This window comes from Muscardinus avellanarius (assembly GCF_963383645.1).
Source record: "Muscardinus avellanarius genome assembly, chromosome: 20".
In the NCBI taxonomy this organism is placed as follows: Eukaryota; Metazoa; Chordata; class Mammalia; order Rodentia; family Gliridae; genus Muscardinus; species Muscardinus avellanarius.
The window spans coordinates 1579351-1606357 of record NC_137806.1 but is presented as its reverse complement, the minus strand read 5'-3'; the positions used below and the strand labels follow the sequence as shown (position 1 = coordinate 1606357).

Sequence of the window (27007 nt, the reverse complement as noted above, 5' to 3'; positions counted from 1 at the left end):
CATCCTCCTTCCTGATTCGAAGCTTGCGGACACACACATGGCAGATCACTACTGTAACCCCGCGGTGGATGGAGACAGCGGTCGCCACATGTGCATCTTCTCTATAAAGCCACAAAATCCAGAGTGGAGTATTCCCTTAAAGAAGATCAAACTTGAATCCACGTGGAAATGTCCCCAAATCACAGGTACTCCTCGCCCAGGTGTTAAGCTCTAATTTCCACCGACTCTCCAAGCTGAGCTAAAAATCTAGGGAGCTCCAGAATGCAATGTGAAGGCAAGTGGAGACGACAAAGGCCTCGCTGGCGCAGGCTTCCACTGCGGAGGCCCCAGGCTCCAGGGCTTCCCGGAGGACAGCGAGAACGCGGAGCTCGGTTTCGTAAATAATGCATAGCGTCGGGGCTGTGTACCTGGAATGCCTGCGTTCTCCCGAGGCGCACCTGCTGTGGGTGAAAGGCTTGTATCCTGACAACCGTAACGTTCGTTTATAAGCTAAACTGCCTAGAATCCCCAAAGGGAGCCAGCGAGAGGCCCCGGGCGGGCGGCGCAGGCGAGGGCCAGCGGCCGGCTTCTTTCCCTTCCTGTGTGTGCCCTTGTCTCCCTTCACTTTTACCTCCTGTCAATCTAGATTAACGAAGCAGATCCGGGCTAAATTTTGCTACTATCAGTAGTGATTAGTGTGAGATGATGCAATCGGATTATACAGGCGGCCCTCTGCCTCCTCCCTCAGCCAGCAGCAGCATGTGGCCGGGAACCCTCTGCCCTCCTCTACACCAGAAGGAAGCTTTGCTGGGTAGGAGAACAAGACAGAACCCGGGGACCTGAAGCAGCTCAGCTACAGAGGTGGGAAGGGACTGTCTGACATTTATTTAGTTACTTGTTTATTTATTGGCAATGAAGACTGAACTCAGGGACATTTTACCTCAGTTATACCCCCAGAACTTCTCCCCCCTTTCCGTACTGGGGATTGAACCCAGGGCCTTTCTACCTCTGAGCTGTATCCAACCCATTATTTATTTATTTATTTATTTATTTATTTATTTATTTATTTACTTGTGAGTCTGGGGATGGGACCCAGGGGCATTCGACCTCCGAGCTACACCCCCTGCCCTATTTTTATTTTTTATTTTGAAACAGGGTCTCACTAAGTTACCGATGGCCTCATTAAGTAGCTGAAGCTGTCCTCAAACTGGGATCCTCTGGTCTCCGTTTCCCAAATGGTACTGGGGTTCCTGGAAACCCTTCTGTCTCCGGGCTACACTCCCAGACCTATTTTTATTATTTTTATTTGGAAACAGGGTCTCTTAAGCCATCGCGGCTGGCTTCGAACCTGCGCGATCCTCCTGTCTCCGCCTCCCAAGCATGGGGGATTACAAGCGTGCGCCGCCACGCCCGCCTTGGCTTCTTTATTTTTAAAATTGCATCTCATTAAGTTGCAGGGGCCTCACTGAGTAGCTGAGGCTGGCCATGAACCTGTGATCCTCCTGTCTCAGCCTCCCAAGTACTAGGATTCCAAGTGCGGCCCCCACGCCTGGCTCTGTTCAACTTTTCATTTGTCTTTCCAGTCCTAATGCTCTTCCAGACTGAAAGTGAAATGACTGCAGCAGAAACGCAATATGTTTTCCCATTTCATGAAAAATTCTTTTCCTAGCAGGGTGGCCACTCTGCCCACGAGGCTGGGGCCGCAGGAAGCCACAGAGCAGCCGCTCTTCTTGGGCGCCCACTGCACGCCTGGCACAGGGCGTCGCACGCTCAGGCTGCACCATCCTGGAAGCCGGCACCGATAGCAACGCGTACGGAGGAGGAAATGAAGGTCTACACGCCTCTCGACCAAGACCCATGGGCCGCAGTGCAGTTTTCTGTACCCTTCTCTGAAATCAAATGCAGCCTGGATTTCTCTGCCTTTGGATCTACTCTAAAGGAATTGTTCACATTTTTTCCCTAAACTATCACGTGTTGACCTAGTGTGTCTAAAAACCCTTTGAAATTATGAATCTTATTTATGTTTTAAAAATAATAATATTTCAGGGCTCATTATACTAAAAACTTATCCTACATTTTTTTGGTTATTGTCTTACCTTCCCTTCTTCCCTTCTTCCCTTCCTCCCTTTCTCTTTTTCTTTCTTTCTTTCTTCTTTAGGTACTAGGGATGGAACGCAGGGGCATTCTACCTCCAAACAACACCCCAGTCTTTTTTGTGTGTGTGTGTGTGTGTGGTACTGGGGGTGGAACCCAGGGGGTTTCTACCTCTGGGCTATACTCCCAGACCTATTTTATATTTTATTTGGAAACAGGGTCTCACTAAGTTGCTGAGAGCCTCACTAAGTAGCCGAGGCTGGCCTCGAACCTGTGCGATCCTCCTGTCTCAGCCTCCCAAGCGCGGGGATTACAAGCATGTGCCACCACGCCCGGCAACACCCTAGTCTTATTTTTTATTTTGAAACAGGTTCTCACTAAGTTGCTGAAGGCCTCCCCAAATTGCTAAGGCTAGCCTTGAACCTGCTGCAATCTTCCTGTCTCAGCCTCCCAATGTGATTAGAGGTGTGTGGGGCCATGCATGCCTGGCTAAAAGATTTCTTAAGTATAAAACTCTATCTTCCTCTATGTCACCAAGTTCTGCACTCTTGGTGGGATTGCAAATTAGTTCTGTGGCTATGGAGATCAGTGTGGAGATTGCTCAGAAAACTGGGAACGGACCCACCATGTGGTCTGGCTATACTACTCCCGGGGATCTTCCCAAAGGGTCCCAGATCAGAGAATTACAGTAACATATGTATCCTCGTGTTCATAGCGGCACAATTCACAATAACTAAACTATGGGACCAACCTAGACGTCCGTCAACAGATGAATGGATTACAAAATTATGGGAAATGCACACAATGGAATTCTACTCAGCAATAAAGAAGAACAAAATTATGTCATTTACAAAAAAATGGAAGGACGTGGAGAACATTATGTTAAGTGAGATCAGCCGGTCACAGAAAGCGAAGGGTCATTTGTTTGCCCTGATATGTTCAAGCTAGGGAGTAACTGGGACACCAGAGGGACTCCAGACAACGGGAAAGAAACCTCAGAGGAGCCAGGGAGGTGGCCTAAGGGAAGGGAGGGGGAGCCTGAGGTTCATTAACGGAAACATCTCTATCGACTCTGTGTATATGTGAACATACAGGCTACAGAATTCACTGCATAAATATTATTGCAAGCAATAATATTCTTTTTTATTGCTAGCAAAGTGTTCACTCCTTTGACAACTTTGTGCTATGTATTAATTATTAATATATATATATATATATATTCAATAGCAATAGCCACAAAGAAGAAAATTAATGTTATTTGCAGGAAAATTATGGAACTGGAGAATATTGTTCTGAGTTCAGCCAGGCTCAGAGAGTCAAGGGTCATATGTTTTCATTTGTCTTTCATATATATATATATATATATATATATATATATATATATATATATATATAGTCAATAGCAATAGCCACAAAGAAGAAAATTAATGTTATTTGCAGGAAAATTATGGAACTGGAGAATATCGTTCTGAGTTCAGCCAGGCTCAGAGAGTCAAGGGTCATATGTTTTCTCTTATATGGAAGCCAGGACAGAAAGGGACTTCAGTCAAGCGGGAACGCAGCAGCAGGACCGCGGGGTGATGGGGAGGCCCCATGCAGGCAGGTTTCACCCCAGCCTCACTGAGGGATCTGGGAGGGAGGAAGGCGGGGCGGGGGGGCATACGAATCTCACTGTGGTGTATAATTACTTTGAAGTAATGAGAATATAAAAACAATAACAGTCAACAGCGGGGACCATGTTCTCTAAGGAGAGCATTTTACCTTTATGAATCTTACTGAAGCCGGGCGTGGTGGCGCACGCTTGTCATCCCCGCACTTGGGAGGCTGAGACAGGAGGATCGCACGGGTTCGAAGCCAGCCTCAGCTACTTAGTGAGGCTCTCAGCAACTTAGTGAGACCCTGTTTCCAAATAAAATATAAAATAGGTCTGGGAGTATAGCCCAAAGGTAGAAAGCCTCTGGGTTCCATCACCAGCACTACAAAAAAATATAAATAAGTCTCACTTGAAACAATGACGGCCTCCTAAGGGGGCTGCACTGGATGGGACATTTCTTTTGGTAGAGGTGGTATTCATCAGTACTGAATTTAAAAAGGAAAAAACTTTCAATTACCATTAAACTTGCTGACAGAAATGGAATTTTAAATCAGTTCAAATGCAGAAGAAAAAATTCCAGTAGACACAGAAGTGGAGATAAGAGAGGCCTTTGAAGCGAAGGCTGGTTGGCCGAGGGGGCGCCTCCGAGTGTGCAGAAGGGCCTCCGGTCACTGGCCCCAGCTTCTTAGAGTGAGGCCCGGCTCCTGTGAGTGACTTCCCCTCCGACTCACTGCTCACGACGCTCAGCCACTGTTCTGAGTCAGGTTACAAGAGTTTTCTTAGGAAATTAAAAGCAGTTCTTTGCATATAATTTTCAGTTAAAAACTTCTACGCTAACATATTATTGAAAAAAACAAAGCAGTATGAAACCTTATGTTTTTACTAAAATATGAATGGAGGGGTTACTTCTTTAGATTTGTATTATTTGTTTGTTTGTTTATTTATTTAGTGGGTCTGGGGATGGAACCCAGGGGCATTCGACCTCCGAGCCACACCCCCTGCCCTATTTTTTAGTCTTTATTTTGAAACAGGGTCTCACTGAGTTACAGAGGACCTAAGTAGCTGAGGCTGTCCGCGAACCATGATCCTCAGGTCTCAGCCTCCCGAATGCTGGAACTGGCACAAGCTTAGACGCTTAGAAGAAAGTTGTTGTATAAAAGTAAGGCCAGACCAGGTGACTCCAAACACGCTACACACTATTACTCTGTGTGTGTGTGTGTGTGTGTGTGTGTGTGTGTGTGTGTATGTGCGCATGTGTGCATGCGTGCATGTTTTATGCTAGGAATTGAACCCAGGGAATTCTACCTCTGGGTTACACCTCTGAGCTACACCCCCAGCCCTCTTTATTTTCTGTTATTTATTTTTTAGTACTGGAGACTAACCCAGGGGCATTCTACCTCTAAACTACATTCCTGACCCCTTTTTGTTCTGAAACGGCGTCTCACTAGGTTGTTGAGTGTCTCTACGCTGCTGAGGCTGGTCGCGCACTCGCCGCCCTCCTGCCTCAGCCTCCCAAGCCCTGGGGTTACAGGCCTGTGCTTCCGTGTCTGGCTGTTTTTGAATACTCTTACTGGTGTACTTAATTACACATCGGAGTGAGATTCGAAGTGATCCGTGACGTGCCTGCCTGTCACCTGGCTGTCCCCTCTATTTCCCACACTGCTCCCCTCTATTTCCCACGCTGCTCCCCTCTATTTCCCATGCTGCTCCCCTCTCCCTTACGTGTTACCTCATTTTTATTGAACACCTACTTTACGCTAGAACTTGACTTACATTTTAAGCATTTCATGGATCATCTGTCCATTTCACTTCCTTGGCATTCTCAACCTGGGTCTTTTGAACCCTAAGCAAACTGTGGATAGGTGGTTTCATGAGCTGAGATGGGAGAGAAATCACATCTTTACTTTCAGTAACTTCCGGCTGAAATTTAGCATTTTTTCATTCCAAAAACTAGCAACAAGCCATAGGGCTAGTAGCACCTGTGACATCAGCAAGGGAGAAAATAAATATTTTTACATCAAATCATAATTGCTTCAGGTATATTAAAATTTTATGTCCATCTTCTAGTTAATGATATATACCCCGATTCTTTAGGGGAAATTTGCCATTTGTGTTGCAATTTACGTTGAAACACCTAGAAATACTAAAGTTTGTTAGGTGAATAGACCACAGGGTCAAGAAGTATAGTGTTAGCTGTTAGCGGCGGGCTCTGGGGAGGGGGCAGAGGGATGTTGTAAGTTTCTTTCAACTTTGCTGCCTATTTGAAATTTTTCACAATAAAATGTTAGAACAATATCATGTTTATTAGTACTTCAAACTTGCAACAGTAATTACACCCATCATTAGACTTGTTATTTAATATATTAATAAGTAGATATAGAACTGTATCACAGATTCAAAAATATTTTGAAAACTGTGTTTCCATATAATTAATTAATTTTGCAATTTTATGAATTTAATATTGTGAGCTTAAAAATACTGTTCAAGAAAGATTTCCCCAGAGACAGAAGAAGGAAAGTTCAAATAATGTTATGTCTGTAGGTGAAGATATCACGACCACTCTCACTCACTAACGGGGATGGGGTGGGAGGAGAGGCAGGTGGGATGCAGGCAGAAATACACCAGGCAGTGTGTGTGTATAAATACATATCTTTCTGAATCGCACTACGATGTATAATTAGAATGCACCAATAAAATTATGTATATAACCAAACAACATTTACAAATATATGTCCTATTATAAATTGAACTCCCACTGGTCTTCAAGTTATTATAAGAAAAAAAGACTCTTCTGGGCGTCATAAGACTGTAAAAATGTCCCTGGCATAAAAAAGAATATCATCGATAAAATTATCATGAAAAAACCTGGTAAGCAGCAATATTATTCCACAAAGCCATTTAAAGGTAAAAAAGTTTTTACTTTTAGTAAGTAGAGACTAAAAAGAAAAAGAAACTAAATGTTTAAAACATCTTGTACAGTCATGCACAAAATTAATAGTTTGCTGATACGTAAAACTTATATAACTGAATCAAATTCTATGCCAATCAGCTAGTTCTGCGCCAGTTTGCTGTGTAACAAAGTATCCCCAAACACAGCGCCTATGGTTCTGTGGGCCCACTGAGCCCAGATGTGCAGCTTACACTGAAGACTCTGGGCAGGCGCCTACCGGGGCTGAGTCAAGCTGTGGCTGGACATCCTGGCTGGACACCCATGCAAGCCAGAGACTGCTCTCTGTGGCTTGAGTTTTCCCCACCTGCCACCCCCAAAGCAGCACCCCAAGAAGCCCCGGGGCGCTGCCAAGACTCTCATCCAACTTCAAAAGCCACACGGTACTATTTGTATCAGGTCGTGCTTGTTGGTGAGTCAGAGCACCAGCTCGAAATCAGAGGGCAAGGACCACACAAGGAGTGGGTCGAAATTCTAGATGCGAGCATTTTTCCCTGCAAATTCACTTCCGTGAGCACCTACCCAGGAAGGCCTTGGAGATGACCGCACGGCTGCGGCGCCCGCGCAGTCCTGCTCCTGAGCTCACGCGGCCGTGGCGCCCTGGGGAAGCATTGTCCTTCCGTGTTACTTCTCACACAGAGCCTACGGGCTGTGAGCGTTTAACAAGGGCTTAGTAGGTGGTGACTGGCCCAGCGAGCAGTTCTGCCCCTCCGCAGTGTTACCCCCTGTGCCCTCACCTATAAAAATGCTGGCAGCATCTCCGTGGGAATGTCTACCCAGCTCAACAGTGCCGTAGCCTAGACTCTAGTGTCCAGCACAAGGAGAGCATTTTTAAGGACGCGTCCACACCCACGGTCGGCCGCTCTGCAGCAGAGAGGGGAAGCATGGTGGACTGAATACAGAGCCGGAGGCCGACCCGGGTCAACCGGGCTCCTCTACTTACAGCACGAGGAAACTAGCACAAGGCGATTCACTGTTGAATCCATTTCTTCACCTATGTGCTGGCCCTCGCGAGCCCACCCGAGGGGCTTCGGTGGCCGTGAAGTGGAATCACGCGCAGAGCATGTGGTACAGAAAACAGCGCCAAGGCACGCAGGATCTCACCGGCTGTGGGCGTCCTTCATCCACGGGGCCCGCTCACCGTGTGAAGCCGGCCGTGTGGCGCGCACCAGCTCTCGGGAGACGGAGACAGGAGGATGGCGGGTTCTTGGCCAGCCTCAGCTATTTAGTAAGGCTGGGATGTAACTTGGAGGTAGAATGCCCCTAGGTTCAATCCCCTGTACCACAATAAATTAAATAAGTAGAATAAAAACAAAAATAATAAAATAGGGCTAGAGAGATCGCTCAGAGGTAAAGCGCCCCCGGTCCAATCCCCACCAAATAAACCTATTTGAGTCTTGGATTTCTCTTTTTTAAGGGGAGGTGATGAATTCGCACTTCTACTTTATACAGCTAAAGTCAGACTCAGATAAAGCCATGCACTTTATTTGAGAAAGGCCCTTGATTTGGGAGAGGTTCTTGTGGTCGGTGAAGGTGACTGCAGGCAAGGGGCGGGAGCGTGGCTGTCACACGGGCGTGCAGCCTGCGCACCGCCCATGGTCCTCGGCCAAAGGATGAAGCGAAACAGGAAAAGCTGCCTCCTCCTCTCCCGAATTTGTCCACTCAAGGAGAACACGTTTTCTGCCATGCACAGAAGGCCCTGAGCCCAGCAGGGCCTACATGTATGAATCAGTAGTAGAACTCAGGACCACATTCCAATTTCGGCTCCAGCACGTACTCACTGTATAGCCTTTCACGGCCTCTTCGCTCCTTTCCATCTCCAGAAGAACAGAATTTTATAGTGCCCGTGTGTTTTAAGGGTTCCACGAGGGTACATAAAACACTCGGGATACGCACCTGGTACACAGCAAGCACTTAATAAATGCTTGTGGCTCATTATGATTCTTTGTTTTTTCTTTTGATACTGGGGCTTGAACCCCAGAGGTATTCTACCTCCAAACTAGAAACCCGACCCTTTTTATTTTTTGTTTTGAAACAGGATATTGCTAGGTCGCTGAGGCTGGTTTCACACCTGTAATCGTCCTGTCTCAACCTCTCGACTACTGTGATTACAGGCGTGCGCCATTAGTCCCAGCTTATGATTCTCATAAATGTAACTCATACTATAATTCAAATGAAGGCATGAGGCGAAATATACGGTATTAATATTTACAGTCGAATTAGGTCTGTTCAAAACCCATCCACATGTGTGCGCAGCTTTGAACGAGGCCAATTAGCAATGCGTGCTTGTTTCTCCGAAATTCTCATGAATATAATGGAAACATGGATGAACCCAATGGATAGGGCTTCCGAAACGCACGGGTTACAGACGGCTAGCGCTGCGGATTTGGAACGGCGGTCAGCATTAGTCCTCTCGGGCCGGACGTTGCTTTGTTCAACTCCAGCCAGGTCTGTCAGTACCAGCGACTCTGAGGAGCTCCGCATCCATTCCGGCCGACTTGGACATTTCCCGGCGCTCAGTTCTTACGATGATTGATCAACTCAGTGCTGACCCTTGTTGGGTTACGAACTGCTCCAGGCCAAGAGCCACTTTCATAGACACGACTGCGCCACATCAGATACGAACGCCGCTGGTGAAATCGTAGGATAACTCGCCAAGTGAACTTCCAGAGGGCACACGGCAGCGACCCCGCGGGGGCCAGGGCACAGACGGGGTCCCAAGGCAGCGGCTTCGTGAGCAAGGGTTAACCACCTCCTGTCTCCTTGGAAGGAGTCCACTCTATTAATTACAGTCACCAAGGCCTTTCCTGGCTCAGGTAGCGAGGAGAAGGGATGGGGAGGGAGGTCGGGAGGAGGGCTCCTGAACTTCTTCCAGGAAGAAGAGAACCGTTTGTCTCATCAGTTCTGGGACGGCTTTCAAAAAAGACAGCCATTTCCTTTCAGGTTTGATTAATTTGGCCAACCAACTAAATTAAAATGTCCTTGACAAGAAAGGCATGGGAATGTATAGTGAGGACTCATAGGATTCCCAACGCCTTCAAAATCAACCACGACTTACAAGCGGTTAGAGAAAAGCCAAACAAACACAGCTATATTTTCAGGGACCAATTAACCCAGTATTTGTTGTAAAAAGCAGAAGGACTATTTTTGACAAGCCATTTTTATCTCATTTCACTTACTAACTAGTAAATTTTTGGTCTAAATATGCATTTTATGAGTAAAAATTGAAAAAAAAATTAGGAGTGCCATGCTTATGGTCCATTTTCTTGTGTGGACCCTGGTAGCTATTTCTGGGACTTTTCTCATCCCTTGATCAGGTCGCTTTGGGGATCTGTAAGAGGGCAGCCCTGCCCGGCGGTCCTCCTTCGTGCCCCATGACCCTGGCGCCCAGAGGCTTTCTTACACAAGCATCTCTCTCCACACCCACACAGATGTACACCGTCGACCAGGGCAGCTTCTTACTATCACCACATCAAGATTTAAACCAAATTCTACGTCTCTCATTACAATGTGTGCGCAGCAGGTCTAGGATTTGGGGGTTTTGTTGTTGTTTTTTCTTTGTGGTATCAGGGATTGAACCCATGGGCATTCTACCTCCGAGCTACACTCTCAGACCTATTTTACAGTGTGTGTGTATGTGTGTGTGTGTGTGTGTGTGTGTGTGTGTGTGTGTGTGTGTTACTAGAGATGGAACCCAGGGGCATTCATACCTCTTAGTTAGACCCTTGGCTCTAATTTATTCTTTTTAATTTAAAACAGAGCCTAATTAGCTGAGGCTGTCTGAGAACCTGTGATACGCCTCTCTGAGCCTCCCAAATCCTGGGATTATAGGTGTGCACCATCATGCCTAGCTATGACTAGGTTTTAAATGAATCCATGTAGTAACCACAATATACGAACAGTCTTCTTCTTCTATTTAGATATAACGGTATAGAAATCTTTATGTGTTAGTAAGAAAATATCAGTTTCTAAATAGGGCCAAAATTTTGCGTGTAAATAACCATATTATGTTGGAGCTAGTTTTAGAAAACTGGCTCGCAACTTCCCATGTGACCTGCTGCATCAGAATGACTGATTCAGGATTCAAAGGCAATAAATATTAAAAAAAAAATAATGAGCCGGGCCTGGTGATACATGCCTATAATCCCAGTATGTGGGAGGTTGAGACAGGAGGATCCTAGAAGCTAATATTAAAAAAAATAATGTTGAGCTGGGAGTGGTGGCATGTGCTTGTAATCTTAGTACTGGGGAGGCTGAGACAGGAGGATCATAGGTTCGTGGCCAGCCTCAGCTACTTAGTGAGGCCCTCCTCAACTTAGTGAGACCCTGTTTCAAAGTAAGAGAATAAAATAGGGTTGGGGTATAGCTCAGAGGTAAGCACCCCTGGGTCCCATCCCCAGTACCACAAGCACGCACACACACGCACACACACAAGTACAAGAGTCTTCAGCCTCTTGAGCTATGGAAGCTAACTTTGTACTTCATGAAGACAGCTGTAAAGTACTGGCAGGTCCAGGGCAATGTTTGGAAATGAACTCTGAAATCTAGTATTATGTAATTAATTAATTAACTTAGCATTGGGGATACTACCTTCCAGCGACACACCTCCAGAACTTTTCTTTTTTTGAAATGGGGTCTTGCTAAATTGCTGAGGTTGGCCCCCCAGCCTGTGACCCTCCTGTCTCAGCCTCCCAAGTATTGGGGTTACAGGGGTAGGCCGCTACACGGAGCTGAAAGATAGTATTTACACTGCTCATGAGTACTTGCACCTGCCGCATCAGAGGTCTGGCAGTTAAGGAATGCCTGCGGCCTAAAATCCAATTGTAGGTGCAGGTGTGAGGACCCGACGGGCTGCTGTGTTCTCCAGAGAGTCGGGGGGCAGAGCAGGCCCCGTGAGGCCTGGGCTCACTCAGTGACTGTATAAAATGCCCGGGGAAGCCCACGACCATCCAGGGCTTGGAAAAACAGGTGAGCACGGGCCACCCAAGCGGCTCTGACAAAAGCCACCGTGCCGCCGCGTCCTCCAGTGAGCGCGAGGGGGAGGAGCCCAGACCCGTGTCTCTCAAAAGCGGATTCTCTGATCCGGATGGACTGCCAGTCGTGGCTGGAGTTATCAAAAACAGTGCAATAAATCACCCGGGACAAAAAAGGTGAAAAGCCAGAAAAAAAGAGTCCTTGGTACAAGATGGTAAGTTTCAGGGACTATGTGTGTTGCTGCCTGCGCAGATCTGTTTTTTTCTTTTCTTTTTTTTTTTTTTTTTTTGGTGGTGCTGGGGTTCCTGGAAGCTACCTCTGGGCTACACTCCCAGACCTATTTTCTTTTCTTTTTAAATAGGGTCTCTTAAGCCGGCACGGCTGGCTTCGAACCTGCGCAATCCTCCTGTCTCCACCTCTCAAGCATGGGGTGCGCCACCACACCCGGCTGTGCCTGCGCAGATCTGAACTGTAATTCAGCAAACTTTTTGCAAGCTGTTAAATCACTTTTTAAGAAATTCTCACTTTTTTTTTTTTGATACTTGAGATTGAACCGTGAGGTGTTCTACCTCCAAGCTATGGCCTCAGCCGTTTTTAAAATTATTTTTGCTTTGAAACAGAGTCTTACTAACTAGATTAGGGTCTCACTAAATTGGAAAATCGGCCTCCAACCTGCGATCCTCCTGCCTCAGCCTCCCAAGGACTGGGATTGCAGGTGTGCACCGCCCCGCCACAACCAGCTTCACTGTTCTTTCAGGGGGGAAAAGGGGTAGCTAATATGATAGTCATATTTTGAATCAATTTGTAAAATATCTTTCTTATCCTTTTCTACATCAGATGCCTTCTGCCTCTTCTCTGATATTTTTAAGACTAAAATTTATTTTCACCAAAGTAAGTGGGCAGGTCGGTTTATTTGAGGCAAGTTAACCCTGATGTGAGGGAAACTGCCAACAGGGCTTAGAGTGGCGCTCAACCACACCCCCGGCAGGGTACGCTATTTCTCTCTGAGACGTCTATGATGATTTCACAGTACGAGGTTAGGAGGGCCCCACGGAGTAGAACTTTCTGGATATAAGAAATCCCAGCTGGGTATGGTGGCATATATCTGCAATCCCAGTACTTGTGGGGATGAGACAGGAAGATTAACAGCCTTAGTAATCTTGGACCCAGAATGTCAGCAGCCAGCAGCCTGGTGAGTCTCTTTCTCTATCTCACTTTTCTTTCTCTCTTTCTTTCTTTCTTTCTTTTTCTTTACTGGGGGTTGAACCCAGAGGTAGTCTACCTTCGAGTTCTTCCTCCAGCCTGGTTTTATTTATCTGGAAACAGGGTCTTGCTAGGGTGATGCAAGTCTCCCTATTTGCTGAATCTGTCCTCGAACCTGTGATCCTTCTGTCTCAGCCTCCCAAGTACAGGGATTATAGGTGTGGGCCACCAGGCCCGGCAAGAGATCCTCTGTCAAACAAAATATAAAATAAAAAGTCACCAACTTAGTTCTTGTTTCAAAATAAAAATAAATTGGGCTGAGGGTGTAGCTTGAAAGTAGAATGCCCCTGGTTTCAATTCCCAGTAACATATATAAATACACACACCAAAAAAAAAAAAAATTGAGAAATCCTAATTGTTCATCTCGATCTCCCCGAGAGCGGAGCCCGCTCACGTCCACGGTTCCAACAAGGAGCCACAAATGATGGGCGCTAGCAAGGAAGGCTGAGCCTGGGAAGGACTCAAGGAATCTGTGATATCTTAGGTCTTTTACCACAAGGCTCTTCGAAGGGCTGTCTAACCATTGACTCTGTCCTGTAAACCCCTCACACAATTCAATATTGCAAATCAATCGATTGCTAATGTCTATAGGATGTCCGAATAAAATCTTTACTGTCATTTCACGAGCTACTCAATTCAAATATCTCACCGTGTTCCTGGCCACCGATTCCACTGGAAAGGCATTTCTGGATTTTTCTCGCAAGCTCCATCGTTATTACTGACCTCTTCCTCCATCTCTGTTTACATAACTGAGAAGTATCAGCTTTGCTACCCTTCAGTGTGCTCGAGGTTCACTTTCTAAGCTCAGCCACGGTTTTGGCAGTGTGGGGTGAACCTAGAGACACTGTACCTCCAAGCTCCACCCACAGCCCTGTTTCACTTCTGGTTTGTGAGCAGGGCCTCGCCAAGTTGCTGAGAGCCTCACTAAGTAACTGAAGCCAACTCTGAACCCACAATCTTCCTATCTCAACCTCTCAAGTGCTAAAATGACGGTGTGCCCCACCATACCCTCATCGTAGACCAGGCTCACCGTGTTCTAGTGCTTTACATAGACACAAAGAACATTAGTGTGTGTGTAAGTGTGTGTATCCAGCATCTATTTCTCTTTCTCTGGAAAGGACACTTAAATTTCCCCTTGGAAAGTTATCTTCCTACACTGTATTCAAGACTGGGGAGACAGCAGGTCACTGGGATCCTCTCTCCCAGAAAACTTTTTTGCAATACTGGGGATGGAACCCAGGGGCATTCTACCTTCGAGCTACACTCCAGCCCTATTTTTTATTCTTTATTTTGAAACAAGGTCTCACTAAATTGTGAAGGGACTCACTAAGTAGCTGGGGCTGGCTTCGAATCTGCGATCCTCCAGTCTCAGCCTCCCAGTCACTGGGATTCTAAGTGTGCACCCAGCTCTACCAGGAATTTGACCCTGGAGGGACTTGACACAGTTGGCCTGGGGTGGGCTGACTCATCTCCCAGGACAGACCCCAGAGGGCCAACCACGGGTCCCAGCACCGCGAGCTCAGCGCCGCCCTCATCTGGACTTCCAGATCTGCTCTCTTTTCTCAGGTCTATTGGCCAGTGGACGCGGCAGACAGCTGTCCACAGCCAGGGAGGTGGCGGCGCCTGCAACTCCAGTACTTGAGAGGCCGAGGCGAGGCCACCTCAGCACTTCAGCGGAGAGCCTCGGTCACCTGGCAGGATCCTATTCAAAATGAAAGATAAGAAGGGCTGGGGGATTTGCTCTGAGGTAAATGTCCTTGTGTTCAATTTACAGTACAAAAGAAAGAAAGAAAGAAAGAAAGAAAGAAAGAAAGAAAGAAAGAAAGAAAGAAAGAAGAGAAAAAAAGAAAAAAGAAATAAAAAGGGGTGCATAAAAATCACACTGAGAAAATATCAAAAACAAAACGTTCAGGAACCATCTCTGAGAGTCACACTCTGTGGGTCTGGGATGGTTCCCAGAAATCTGCATTTAAAATTATTTTTCTACAAACATCTATAGGAATTCTAATGTTATTGATCTAAAGAATACACCAAAAAACATTGCTGTAAGCCTGCAATGAAGTCCATATTTTAAAATAAAAAGAAGTGATTTCTACGCATGCCACTAAATAGCCTGCCTTATCTACGCTCTGCAAAGCTCTGGAGGGGCATTATTAACCTAGCGGCATGTAACTTCAGGAGAAGGGGAAAGGGAGCGATCCAAGACCCTCCAAGTAGACTCGTTTTGAACTATATCTGATCCTTGAAAATTCTTAAAAAGCCTCCATTCTCATGGCACCACGGCCCACTCATCTGAGTTTTGCTTTTATTTTGGTACTAGAGATTGAGCCCAGGGCCATCCTTCCTCTGAGCTACACTCCCAACCCTTTGTTTGTTTTGAAGCAAGGTCTTGCTAGGTTGCTGAGAGTCCTGTTAAGTTGCCAAGACTGGTCCGGATCCTGCGATCCTCCCGTCTCAGCCTCCCAAGCCCTGGGATTGATTACAGGCGTGTGCCGCCACACCTGGCTCCCACTCCTCTGTAGGAAAGAGACTATGACCCACCCTTTGAATAACCATCATTTCGCTTCACCATCTTTTGGCCCCAATAAATGGAAAAATGACTCATGCGACAAGTCAGCTCCCTTAAAGATGCAAGAAGACACTGGGAACGTTTCACAGACTCGCTGAGACCATCACCTCTCCTCCCACAAAAAAGGGGAGAAGCACAAAGGTGAGCTGCCTTATCCCTCGCCCTCTTTGTTCAGGATCGCTTGGGAATCCGAGGAGATGCCATCAATTATTTATTCTCTGCCATAGTGGGGAGGAGAATGGAGAGAGAGGTCCTAAAAGTGCAAGAGGGAAACCCCAGTCAACACAAACCAAGCGCCATGTGAGAGGATTCAAGCCCAACAGAACATTGTTACCTGGACTCAGTACCAGGAGGGAGAACAATGGCGGGCAGCTGGGACGGGGCCTATTCAGCAGAAAGGTCAGCCTGCAGCCCCGGCCGCACCAGCGCACAAAGGCCGCCCCGCGGGGCTGGGCCCGAGCGGCAGGCAGGTGGTGCGCCTGCGGAGGGTTTGTGCGGATCCCAGGATATGTAGCTGCCAATGCCTTTAATGCAGGGCTTTCTATAGAGAATCTGCTGGTTTTGTTTTCAAATGGCCATGCTTAAGATATTTCAAAATTTGGTTTGGTTATTTGACATCTTTACCTACTTTGCAACCACTGCTTTAAAATAAAGTTGGTTTGTGGTCTTTAGTGAACTCCATCACTCGGATCAGAAGGAAATCTCTTAAACTTGAATAGCGCCTGCGAGGAGTAAATAAGGTGGTCCTAGCTTTCAGTCTTCAAAAGAAATACACAGATTACTCCGAGCAGTAAAAATAGCCCACCAGATGTAAATTGACTCCATTGTTTCAAACTCTACCCACGACATTTCTCTTTTACTTTAAACAAATTGACAACACCAAGGAATTTAACTGTATAATGCCACAGAGTTGTATGTGCTTATTTACACAGCAGCATAAAATGAATTGCAGAGAGAGAGAGAGAGAGAGAGAGAGAGAGAGAGAGAGAGAAGAGGAGAGGAGGAAGAAGTGGAGGAGGAGACTGCTTCATATTATAATGACAAATGAGAACGGAGGGCGATAGTACATAAATACTTTGGTAATATTTCGCCAGCATTAGTCTTATATTTACTCAACAAGTAAGTCTTGAGAGTGTGTCGGGGCCAGGGATTCTTACTGGCACCTGGGAACAACGGTGAGGAAGAGGGAGGAGATCACTAAGGTAAGCCATGACGAGGTGTGGACCGCTTCCTCTCCTCTCCTCTCCTCTCCTCTCCTCTCCTCTCCTCTCCTCTCCTTTGTCTTTCTTTTCTTTTCTTTTTTAACAGGGGGTGGAACCCAGGGGCATTCTACCTCTGAGCTACACTCGCAGCCCTATTTTATTTTTTATCTTGAAACAAGATCTCACTCAGTTACTGAGAGCCTGCTGAGGCTGGCCTTGAACCTGTGATCCTCCCGTCTCAGCTTCCCAGGTCCTGGGATCGCAGACATAGGTCACCGTGCCTGGCTTGCAGAGCTCTTCTGAGGACAGCGCATGCCTGCTTCTACAGCAATGGCCGCTGCTCAGCAGAGTTAAGATACTTCTCCCTTGAGCGCTTATCCTGCGCCCGGGGTTTTCACATTTATTCACAGATTCTGCTAGAGTGCCCAAGGCACGGGAGAGGAAGGAGGCGCAGTGACGGCGGCCGGCCTTGCTTCCCAGTGTGCGCGGCCTGGTCCCCTCTCAGCGTCCACTGTGATGCACATGTGAAACCTCCTGGGCGGAGGAGGAGGACGGTGACCAGGATGTGCAGAGGGCCCGGGAGGCAGCCGGGAGGCCGGGCACCCACCGCAGCCCCCTCTGCACACACAGCCGGGAGGCCTGGGGTGGGCTCAAGTCCAAGTCCCCACTCTGGGCTCCTAAAGTTCACAGGAAACTTCACCTGTTTTATTCTCTGTCAGTGACATATCATGATATAGGGGAAGCTAGGCTCGGGGCAAAATGCAAAGCTCTAAACCCATTCAATTGTTAAGTAGCATTTCTACTATACAGTGTGTGTGTGTGTGTGTGTGTGTGTGTGTGTGTGTGTGTGTCTGTCTGTCTGTCATTTGGGACCGAACCCGGGGTATTCTACTTCTGAGCTACACCCCCAGCCCTGTTTTATTCTTTTGTTTTGAAACAGGGTCTCCCTAAGTTACGAAGGTCCTCACCAATTTGGCCACAAACTGTGATTCTCCTGTCTCAGCCTCCGAAGTTCGAGGCCAGCCTCAGCAACTTACGGAAACTCGCAGCAACCTAGCGAGACCCTGTTTCCAAACAAAAAATAAAAATAGGGCTGGGGAGTAGTTCAGAGGAAGAACGTACCTGGGTTCGATCTCCAGTAACACACACACACACACACACACACACACACGCACACGCACGCACACACACACACATCACGCAGTAAAGGCAGTGTTATGAGAGATTAGTAATTTATGGACTAAGTTCCCATTAACTCATTTAAGAAAACTCAAGATTTTTGTTTTATTGGTACCGGGGATTAAACCCAGGGGTATTTTACCTCCGAGTGAAATTCCCAGCCCTTTTTATTTTGAAACAGGGTCCCGCTAAGTTACTGAGGGGAGGGTCTCACCAAGTTGCTGAAGCTGTGATTCTCCCGTATTTTAGTATTGACAGAACAACCACAGACAGCAACCAAGCTGAGAGCTTTCCCTCTGCCATCTCTGATACCTTCGCTCCTTTATCTCACCATTTAAAAAAATAACTAAGTATCAGGAGATAAGTAGCTAATCACAAACATTGTTTCATCTTAACTCTCAAAACAAACCTTCAAAGTTTTACTGTTATCCTGGTTATATAGGATCAGATTATACACCATCAAGATTCAAAACCCAGCCAGGCATGGTGGTGCACGCTTGTAATCCCAGTACGTGGGAGGCTGAGACAGGAGGACCACAGGTTAGAGGACAGCCTCAGCTATACACTGAGACTCCATAATGTACTGAGACCCTGTTTCAGAATAAAAAATAAAATATAACTGTGAGTGTAGCTCAGAGGTAGACTGCCCCTGGGTTCAATCCCAAACAGCACAAAAAAGAAAGTCAAGACCAAGCCCAGGTCCGGTCTGGCTCCACACCCCAGCGGCCTCTGCGGCTCTCCCTCTGTCACCTAGGATTGCTGGTTACCAGTTGCTTTCCCCCGTATCAGTTCTTTTTTGAATAAAATTTCCTCAAGAGACACAGAACCTAATAGAAAAAGCAACCGGAGACTTGAACAGCTGCAAAGAAAAAGAGTCAAAGTCACAAGGACAGACGGTCTGTCCACGAGGACGGGAGGCCGAGGTCATTAGCTATGTGAAGGGGCGGGCTCCCTTAGTCCTCAGGGACGTGCAAAGCAACACCAGCCCCAGGTACCACTGCGCACCTGTCGGACTGGCTGGGCCGCGACAGGGACGCCGCGCCCGGCTGCGCCCCGTGGTGGGAGGGTTTGTTGACTGAATGTTTGGAAAGCTGTCTACCAGAATCAGCTTCAACTGAATATATGGATAGTATATCCTATGACTTGGCAATTTCTAGATTTACTTCTTCCATAAGTGCGTATATAAAAATTCATGTCACAGCTTTTTTTTTTTAACAGAACTATTTATAAAATGCCCCAACCTGTAAGCTGCCCACATGCCCATCAACAATACAGTGGAGAATTAAACCATGGTTTAGTCACATAACGGAATAGTATACAGCCCCGAGGCTGAGGAAGCTACACCTATGTGCCAGGGCATGACTTCATAAATGAAAAGACGCGTGGTTTGAGGTGGAGAAAAGGAGAGAAAGGAAAAAGCAGCCCGTGGTGCTCGAGGTCGGATGAGCGTCCTGGGGGGAGGTGCGGCCGCGGCCCAGGCGGAGGGTGCGGGCCGCCCCGGTGCCTCGGCGTGGGTGCTGGTCACAGAGGAGGCTTCGCTTTGCGAGCACGCCTCAGACTCACAGGAGAGTCCTTGCCTTTCCGCGCTGAGCTTCCCTCATCTTTTAAGCTGTTTTCGATTTTTGAAGCATTTTAGACTTGGAGTTCTAGGTTAGGAATGCACGCCCAGTAAAGTTCCCAAATCCAAAAATCTCAGGAATCGCCACCATTCCTGGTCCCGAGCATTTCAGGTAAGGGGGCTTCTAACCGCCGGTCTCTCCGTGTCCACAGAGGGTTGGCTCCAAGACTGCTCACGGCTTGCAAAGTCTAAGGGTTGCTTGAGTCTCCCTGTAACGTGGTACAGTGCTTGCATGCACCCTGCGCACATCTTCCTGTATGCTTTACATTGTCTCTAAGGTGCACCTAGTACCGTGCACATTGCCCATGCTAAAGAATAAAGATGTACGCGCAGCTTCGATACAGACTCAATTGTTTGTTCAGATACTTTTCACCTTCAGTTGGCCCCATTCACATGTGTAGAACCCTGGATCTGGAGGCCAGCCGTACTGAAATAAAAAGTGCAGCAAAAAGAGATGAATCCTCTCTCCTTAAAGTATACAAACGTTGGTGTTTTAAAGAAGTGTTTTACAAAAATGCACACAGAATTTCTTTGTATTGTGGTACCTGGGATGGAACCCTGGAGTATTCTACCTCTGAGCTACATCCCCAGCCCTTTATTTTAAAACAGGGTCTCACTAAGGTGCAGAGGGCCTCACTAAGTAGCTGCGGCTGGCTGCGAACCTGTGACCCTCCTGTCTCAGCCTCCCACGTACTGGGATTACAGGCGTGCGCCACCAGGCTCATCTTGCACACCGAATTTGTTTTGTTTATGTATCCTTTTAAATTTAAGAATATCAGCCAGGTGTGACATCACATGCCTGTAACCTCAGTACTTGGGAGGCTGAGAAAGAAGGATTGCAGGTTCGCGGCCAGCCTCGGCAACTTAGCGAGGCCCTCAGCAAATTAGGTAGAACCTGCTTCAAAATAAAAATAAAATAGGGCCGAGGGTAAATCTCTGAGGTACCTGGGTTCTATTTCTAGTACCCCTCCTCCTCAAGATCTAAAGCTATTATTCAGTTAATAGATTTTCATGTAATTTAATACAAGAGCAAGATGATGAGTTCAACATACAATTCACTTCTAAGATAAAAGCTGGATTCTTCTACTCAGCAATAAAGAACAAAATTATGTCATTTGCAGGAAAATGGACGGACTCAGAGAACATTCTAGTGAGTGAGATGAGCCCGTCACGCAACGCGAAGGGCCGCACGCGCTCTGTCCTAGGAGTAACCACTAGGGAGTAGTCAGGAGACCAGAGGGACTCTGGAGAACGGAGGAGAAACTCCAGTGGAGCCAGGGAGGTGGCCTAGAAGAAGGGACGGGGAAGCGTGAGGACCCACGAAGGAGTTTCTGCCACCCGCGTTGTGCCCCCGGGTCAGAGTTCCAGTGGCAATCTCAGAACCCTGTATGAGGAGGGGACAGGAGAGAGCGGGGCCGGGTCACTGTCAACACGAGTTACGTTATGATGGGAAACTGTGACGCACCAACCAAAGCATATTAAGAATAAATAAAAATCAAGCTGGGTTCTAAAGAATGACTGTTAAGGGAAAACAAAAGAATGACACATCTAAAAAGGAAAAGGGAACTTCAAGAAGAGAGGCGTACGTCTGCGCTGAGCCTGAGGGGGAAAGACGGGCTCAGGCCTGCTCGCATAACAACTCGAGAGCGTGAACCCGACACTGAACAGGTGGGGAGGGGACCCGAGAAGATCGCCCACTTCAAACAGTCAAAACCTGGAAGTGAAGAATCGGGTCACGTGCACAAAAGTTTTATAAAACCCACGTAAGGTCCCCATCTCTCTGAAAGACAATGTGGGCGTAGGAGGATCCTGAAGGAAACTGTCATACTGGAAACCAGGTAAGAGAGCTCCTGGAGGACGGAGACGCACGCACACACATGTGCAGCACTTAGAAACAGGGGTGCTGTCGGAGAAAGGCAGCATTAGCAGGCTTTCGTTGTGCAAACATCCCCACGCGTACTCATGCAAACCCGGACAACCATGTGCGCAGGCACGGTCACCGCACGGGACCTCCGTGGTACAGGGGCCGTTGAGCAGATGACTGCAAACACATCGTCTGACTCATGTCTTACTTGCTGTGTCATATCCCATAGTCAGGCATCCGATACACACGTGCATGCCATTTTTGGAGTCTGTACTGATATGATCTGCGTTATCATCCCCCCAATTAACCAGAGATTTGAGGAGGGACCGCAGGACAGCCTCGCACACTGGGGTCCGGGCTGCCTCGCACCTGCGGAGGACCTGGCTGCTCAACGGGCCGCCCCAGCGCCGGCGGCTCTGCAGGCAAATAAGGTCTCGCTCACTCGTGGACACTTAGTGGATTCTTTTCCTCCGAGGAAACGGACTGTGTTTCAGACTTCACATACCTGTGGCTCTGAGTCGGTCCTCGATAAGGAAAATGAGACCAACACACTGATCCGTCAAAGAAGACAGGACCGGCCAGCCACAGGTGGGTTGGAGACTAGGCACGATGCTCTAAAATACAGGAAGATCTCCTAGGGACTGAGCTGTATGCATTTCCTTTATCCTTAAAGTTGATTTGTGCTATAATTTTGTGATTCTTTAGTCGAAGTACAGGGTAAAAAAGTTTGGCGGGCTTGGTGGGTGAACCACACCTCTGCACTTTGCAGCCGCGATGCCACAAATTCCGGCCACGCTGACTCTCTCGGGACTTGTGTGCTTGACACAAGACGCGCTAAGCAGGGTGCAGATTATTGCTCTGAGGCTGCATCTCGGAAATTCTCTCTATAGCAGACATGCGTACTCACAGGTTTCTTCTCACTCACTGTGTGAGTAGAAAGAAACATGGAAAGTGATGTAGAATCCTTAGTTTTCCTCACTCCATAAAAACATGGATTTTAAATTGCAAATTGCTTTTGTTTGTAATGGAAGATTTTCTCTATGTGGGCAATTTTACAAATTCAAAGTTCACCACGCAAATTCACAAATCTTATTAAAAGCAATAAGTATTTCTACTGGGAAAAATACCCATCCATCCTTGCAGACGTGGTCTGTTAGAATCTGACTACTAGCTGGCACATTTACTCTGGACATGTCAACTGTTGCATTCAGGGCGCCAAATATACACCACTTCCGAAACGCCTTTAAAGGAGCTTTCAGGTAGATAATAAAATTAGGTTTGCCTTTAAGATCTGATACACATAGAGTCACTCCTTCCCGCCTCCCCTCCCCTGGCCTCTCACTTTCTGATTTTGCTCATAGCAGGTCTTGACCTTGTCTGTCCTGGAAGTCTCACATACATCTCTTCCGCTGGCCAATTTTTCCAAGGTCACAGATTTCTCTACCGTATCCCGTAAGAATTGTTTAGCTTTCTTTGTCGATTTTCTATTTGCTTTGCAGCCAGGAATCTCACACTGCCGTTCAGCAATTCACTGCTGCAGTCTGCCCAGCCTGCGTGAGCCTGCTTTCAGATCACTCCCCGCTAACGAGGCATCTGCACAGGAAAGGAGTCAGAGAAACAAGCAAGAGCTCCCTCCAGCCTGACGGCCCCGCTCGGGGCATTTCAATCGGCCTCCAATCGTGTTAAGTAGTGAGACTTCGGTGCTTGCGTGAGCCTGCCTTGTAGAAGTTAATACTCAGACAGCCATTTTGCAAAACACGGCAGGTCCACGAAATAAGGGCTATTTTGGTGACACAGTCAGAGGATGACAGGCTGCGGTAAGTGCTTGGCGTTGCTGCCACAGCTGTAACACGCATACACAATTATCATCCACTCTTTCTCGGAGACTGCTCAAAACAGGATTTCACACTAGCCTCTGTGGCTCTCTTTAATTTGACAAACCCCGATGGCATGCAACTCAGGCATCCCCGCCCCCCCTGCCATGATTCAAAGAGGAAAACAACGTTACTCCACGAAAAGAGTGTAGCAACTGGTTCCAGCTGACACAGACATCCGACACAATGGACTTCTCAAATCAGTCTCAATGCCAGTCATTTCCAACCTTGTTAAAGTAACGTGACACAGAAGATACACAGAAAACCTCTCTGGGGAAAAAACCCTCAGCATCTCCTGCAGACCTCACCCAGGTGTCTTTGAAAACTCATGGTACCAATGACTGATCATCTGTTTGGCTCAGCAAAGGGATTACAACATTGGAGAGAGTCAGCATGCACCAGACAGACACAGATAGGATTTTCAGCTCCTAGCCACAACGGTACAGCCACAGAAACTTACAGAGGACACCCGTACTCGCCGGCGATGTACCAGCCCGCAGCACTGCATGAAGGGGCAGTCGGCAGTCGGCGTGTGGCTTCACCTAGCTGCGCGGCGCCTGGTCTCCTCCTCGCAGACGCTGTCCATTTCTCCCACCTTCTACTCCCAGGTAAGAGGCATGGCAGACCAGCTGTAGCGTCCGCCTCTCGGGTAGTTCCTGCAGAAACCACTGGTCCTGCAGGCACGCCAAAACTTTGTTCTCCTTGTTTATCTCCCCCTCCCACCCCCGGGGAGTTTAAGATCTTGGCGGGGTCGCCTGTAGCAGAAATCTACAGAAAGTAGCGTTTCTCTCCCCAAACTGTTGCCAACACGTGGCCATGACCGTCCACATGGCAGAGTTCCTCAGCCACGTAGCCATGCTCAGGTCGGGAGATTTGCTCACCGCAGAGAGCTGGGCATTTCAGGCCCCTGCAGTGGACTGCCCGGAGAGGAGCGGCCGGGCCCGCCGGGCTGATGTGCGGCTCCTGAGGATGCGCTGGCTGCTCTGCCGGGCTCACTGCCTGCCTTCCTCACGATGCAGGCTGGCAGCACACCCTTGACTCAGGGTTGCCTCTGGAACCGCCTGGGCATGTCTGATTTGCTGGTTCTCCCTCCTCCCTTTACCCTGAGAAGTGACTGAGTCTAGACTTTAATTCACAGCAGATTCCCAGGACCACAGAACCGGCGTCCAGTTGAGACGCTCTTCCTGCAGTTTGCATTTCCATGAGCTGGAAGAAGGCTCCTTGCAGTGGCCCCAGGACCGACTCTCCACCCTCACACCTACTCGGGTTTTCTATTGTTTGTTTACGATCAGTGTCAAATACTGAATATTCATTTTCTATATTGAGGCATGTTAAATAAACATAAAACCCTGGCAAGTTAATTTGATCAGAGTCAGATCTCACTAATTAGGTAATGTATCACTTATGATTTAGGCACAATCAGTGAAGAAAAGGCTGCCTTCCAAGCTTGCAGGTCAATATTCCTTTTAAGCTATTATTTATATCATTCTCTAAAAGTGGAGCTTTCAGAGACTGAGCCGCTCCTAGCATTCTTCCTGAAACATCTCGTACGTGTCACACCTAAAAAGATGAGTCACTGAGCCAAAGGGGACTCAACTATTAATTTAATGATACCAACTCTTCTAATGAGCAATGAATCGTATAACCTTGTGCGCTACAGATATTGATCCGTTTGCCTCCACACCCAAGTCACTCCAAAGAGTCGCCACTTAAGAAAGCAGGTTAATGATTCCATGCTTCGTAGGTTAGGATCAACCACCATGATGCTCTTTAGGGCGGGAGAAAATAAGAGCCCATTAATTCTTAACATTTGACAGTGTTTTCTTAAAAACTGTGATTTAACGTAACAACTCTATATTATTATTAATCATGTTAGAGACAATTAGAACTGAAAAAACCCCAGCATTAATTGGACCAATAAAGTAATCGAGGACCCAAATGGTTGTTTTGTCTGTAAGTATTATAGCGACAGTATAATTTACAGTGTATAATTTACTTAATTTACAGTCTGAAAATTATATAAATGTATCACGTACTTATTAATCCACCATGTTTCTGAAGTTCTAAAAGGGAAATAATAGACTACAGAGAAAAATAAACTTTTGTAATTTAATTAGAAGCCTAAAGTAAAATGAATTTTCTGAATTATACTGCAAATTGGTTTTTGAATAATAAAGTCCTAGGAAAAACTGAACTTTTTGGGGAGCATACAGGATATAGTAGGCAGGACTTGTTTGATTCTTTAAAAGAAACTTTAATGAGCACTATGGTAAAATAGAAGAAAACAAGAATTCAAATTCAGGTGTTTTTTTTTCTTCTTAATTTCCCTTCATTGACACATTTAGGGGAATAACTAGAAATAAAGAATAAAAATTAGCCCAAAGTCAGAGCAAGAGGAAAACCCTGGGCAATGATTGATCCTTTTATGATTCTGAATTTGACTTGGAATTCACTTAACTTCCATTAACTATGATATTTTTAAACACGATATGAAAGAGCGTCCCCCGTTTATTAGAGATTCCGCCCACCCTGTCATTCAAGAATCCATGGGAGCACTTCAAACACCAGCTGATGGGGTGGGCAGACATACATCGAGCACCTATCTGCTGAGCTAAGGTGCCGGGACATGAACACCCAGCACAGTCCGCGCTTCTTCTAGGGTGCATGGCGCAACAGGGGAAAGAGAAGTCGGAGCTCAGGTGCAGCAGGCAGGAGGAGGCCGCGCCTCGCCCCCTGGAGGGGCACTGAAGGCTGTGCAAAGGCGGGCACTGTGCAGGGGCCTGGGGAAGGTGGAGGAGCAAGGGCCCAGAAAACGGGCAGCAAATGCAGACCCGCGGCTCACACAGAGGTAGACCGAACTCATTCTGTTTATACGAGACAGGATGCACACAGATTAAAACATCCTGTTATAGTCACACAGAGGGGCGTGTGCTAAGGCTTCACACTGACTTAGTTTCCCCTAGTTGGTCTTTATCTGTGTGTCTCTAGCACCTGGATCTGCTTTTTTCTTAGCATTGTTGTTGTTATTGTTGTGGTTCTGGAGATTGAACCAGAGGCAGTCTACCTTTGAGCTACATCCCCAGCCCTATTTTATTTATTTTATTTTATTTTATTTTATTTTATTTTATTGGTGGTACTGGGGTTCCTGGAAACCCTTCTACCTCCGGGCTACACTCCCAGACCTATTTCATATTTTTATTTGGAAACAGGGTCTGTAAGCCAGCGCAGCTGCGTGATCCTCCTGTCTCTGCCTCCCAAGCGCGGGGATTACAAGCGTGCACCCCCATACCCAGCTTATTTTTTATTTGGAAACAGGGTTTTGCTAGGTTGATAAGAGTCTTACTACTTGCCGAGGCTGTCTCCAGACCTGCGGTCCTTTGTCTCAGCCGCGAGCACCACCATGCCTGGCTCTTTTTAGCCTTTTAAAGTTAATCTTTAACTGATACATAAAAATACAGAGAGGGTATGACAAAGGTAGTTGGAGCCACTTTCCGTTCATTATTTAATAGCCTGTTGGGCTAAGACAAATATCCCAGCCTCCTTGCAGCCTGGATGGCTGTGTGACTCTATTCTCTCATGAAGCTGAAATAGTAGGTGCGAACTCCCTAGAGGGTCCAGAGTATGCCTTCTCTCCCCGTCCCGTCCCTCTTTTTCTTGCTGATCTGAAAGTAGATGTCTTCTAGCTGGAACAAGCCCCTGGGAGACAGAAGCTGGGGACTGCAGAGCAGGAGCGACAGGAGCGACGGAGCCCGTGTCCCTGGGGCTGGGAGCTACCTCCCCAGCCCCACCTGGTTACTCTTGGCTGGTAACAGGGAGAGAAGTAAACTCGATACCGCTTAGTCACGTTTAC

At 47.2% G+C, this 27007-nt stretch overlaps 1 protein-coding gene across 1 annotated transcript in view; it reads right to left on the bottom strand.

Moving 5' to 3' along the window:
* The window catches only part of CACNB2 (calcium voltage-gated channel auxiliary subunit beta 2), a gene marked incomplete at both ends in the record, with an annotated part of 215370 nt that extends 191705 nt beyond the window's left edge, over window positions 1-23665 (bottom strand). The window contains one exon of the mRNA XM_080717077.1: window positions 23618-23665. Within this exon, the coding sequence (XP_080573203.1) occupies window positions 23618-23665 (48 nt within the window). The remainder of the gene's footprint in view (window positions 1-23617) is intronic.
* Between the last annotated feature and the right edge of the window lie 3342 nt (window positions 23666-27007).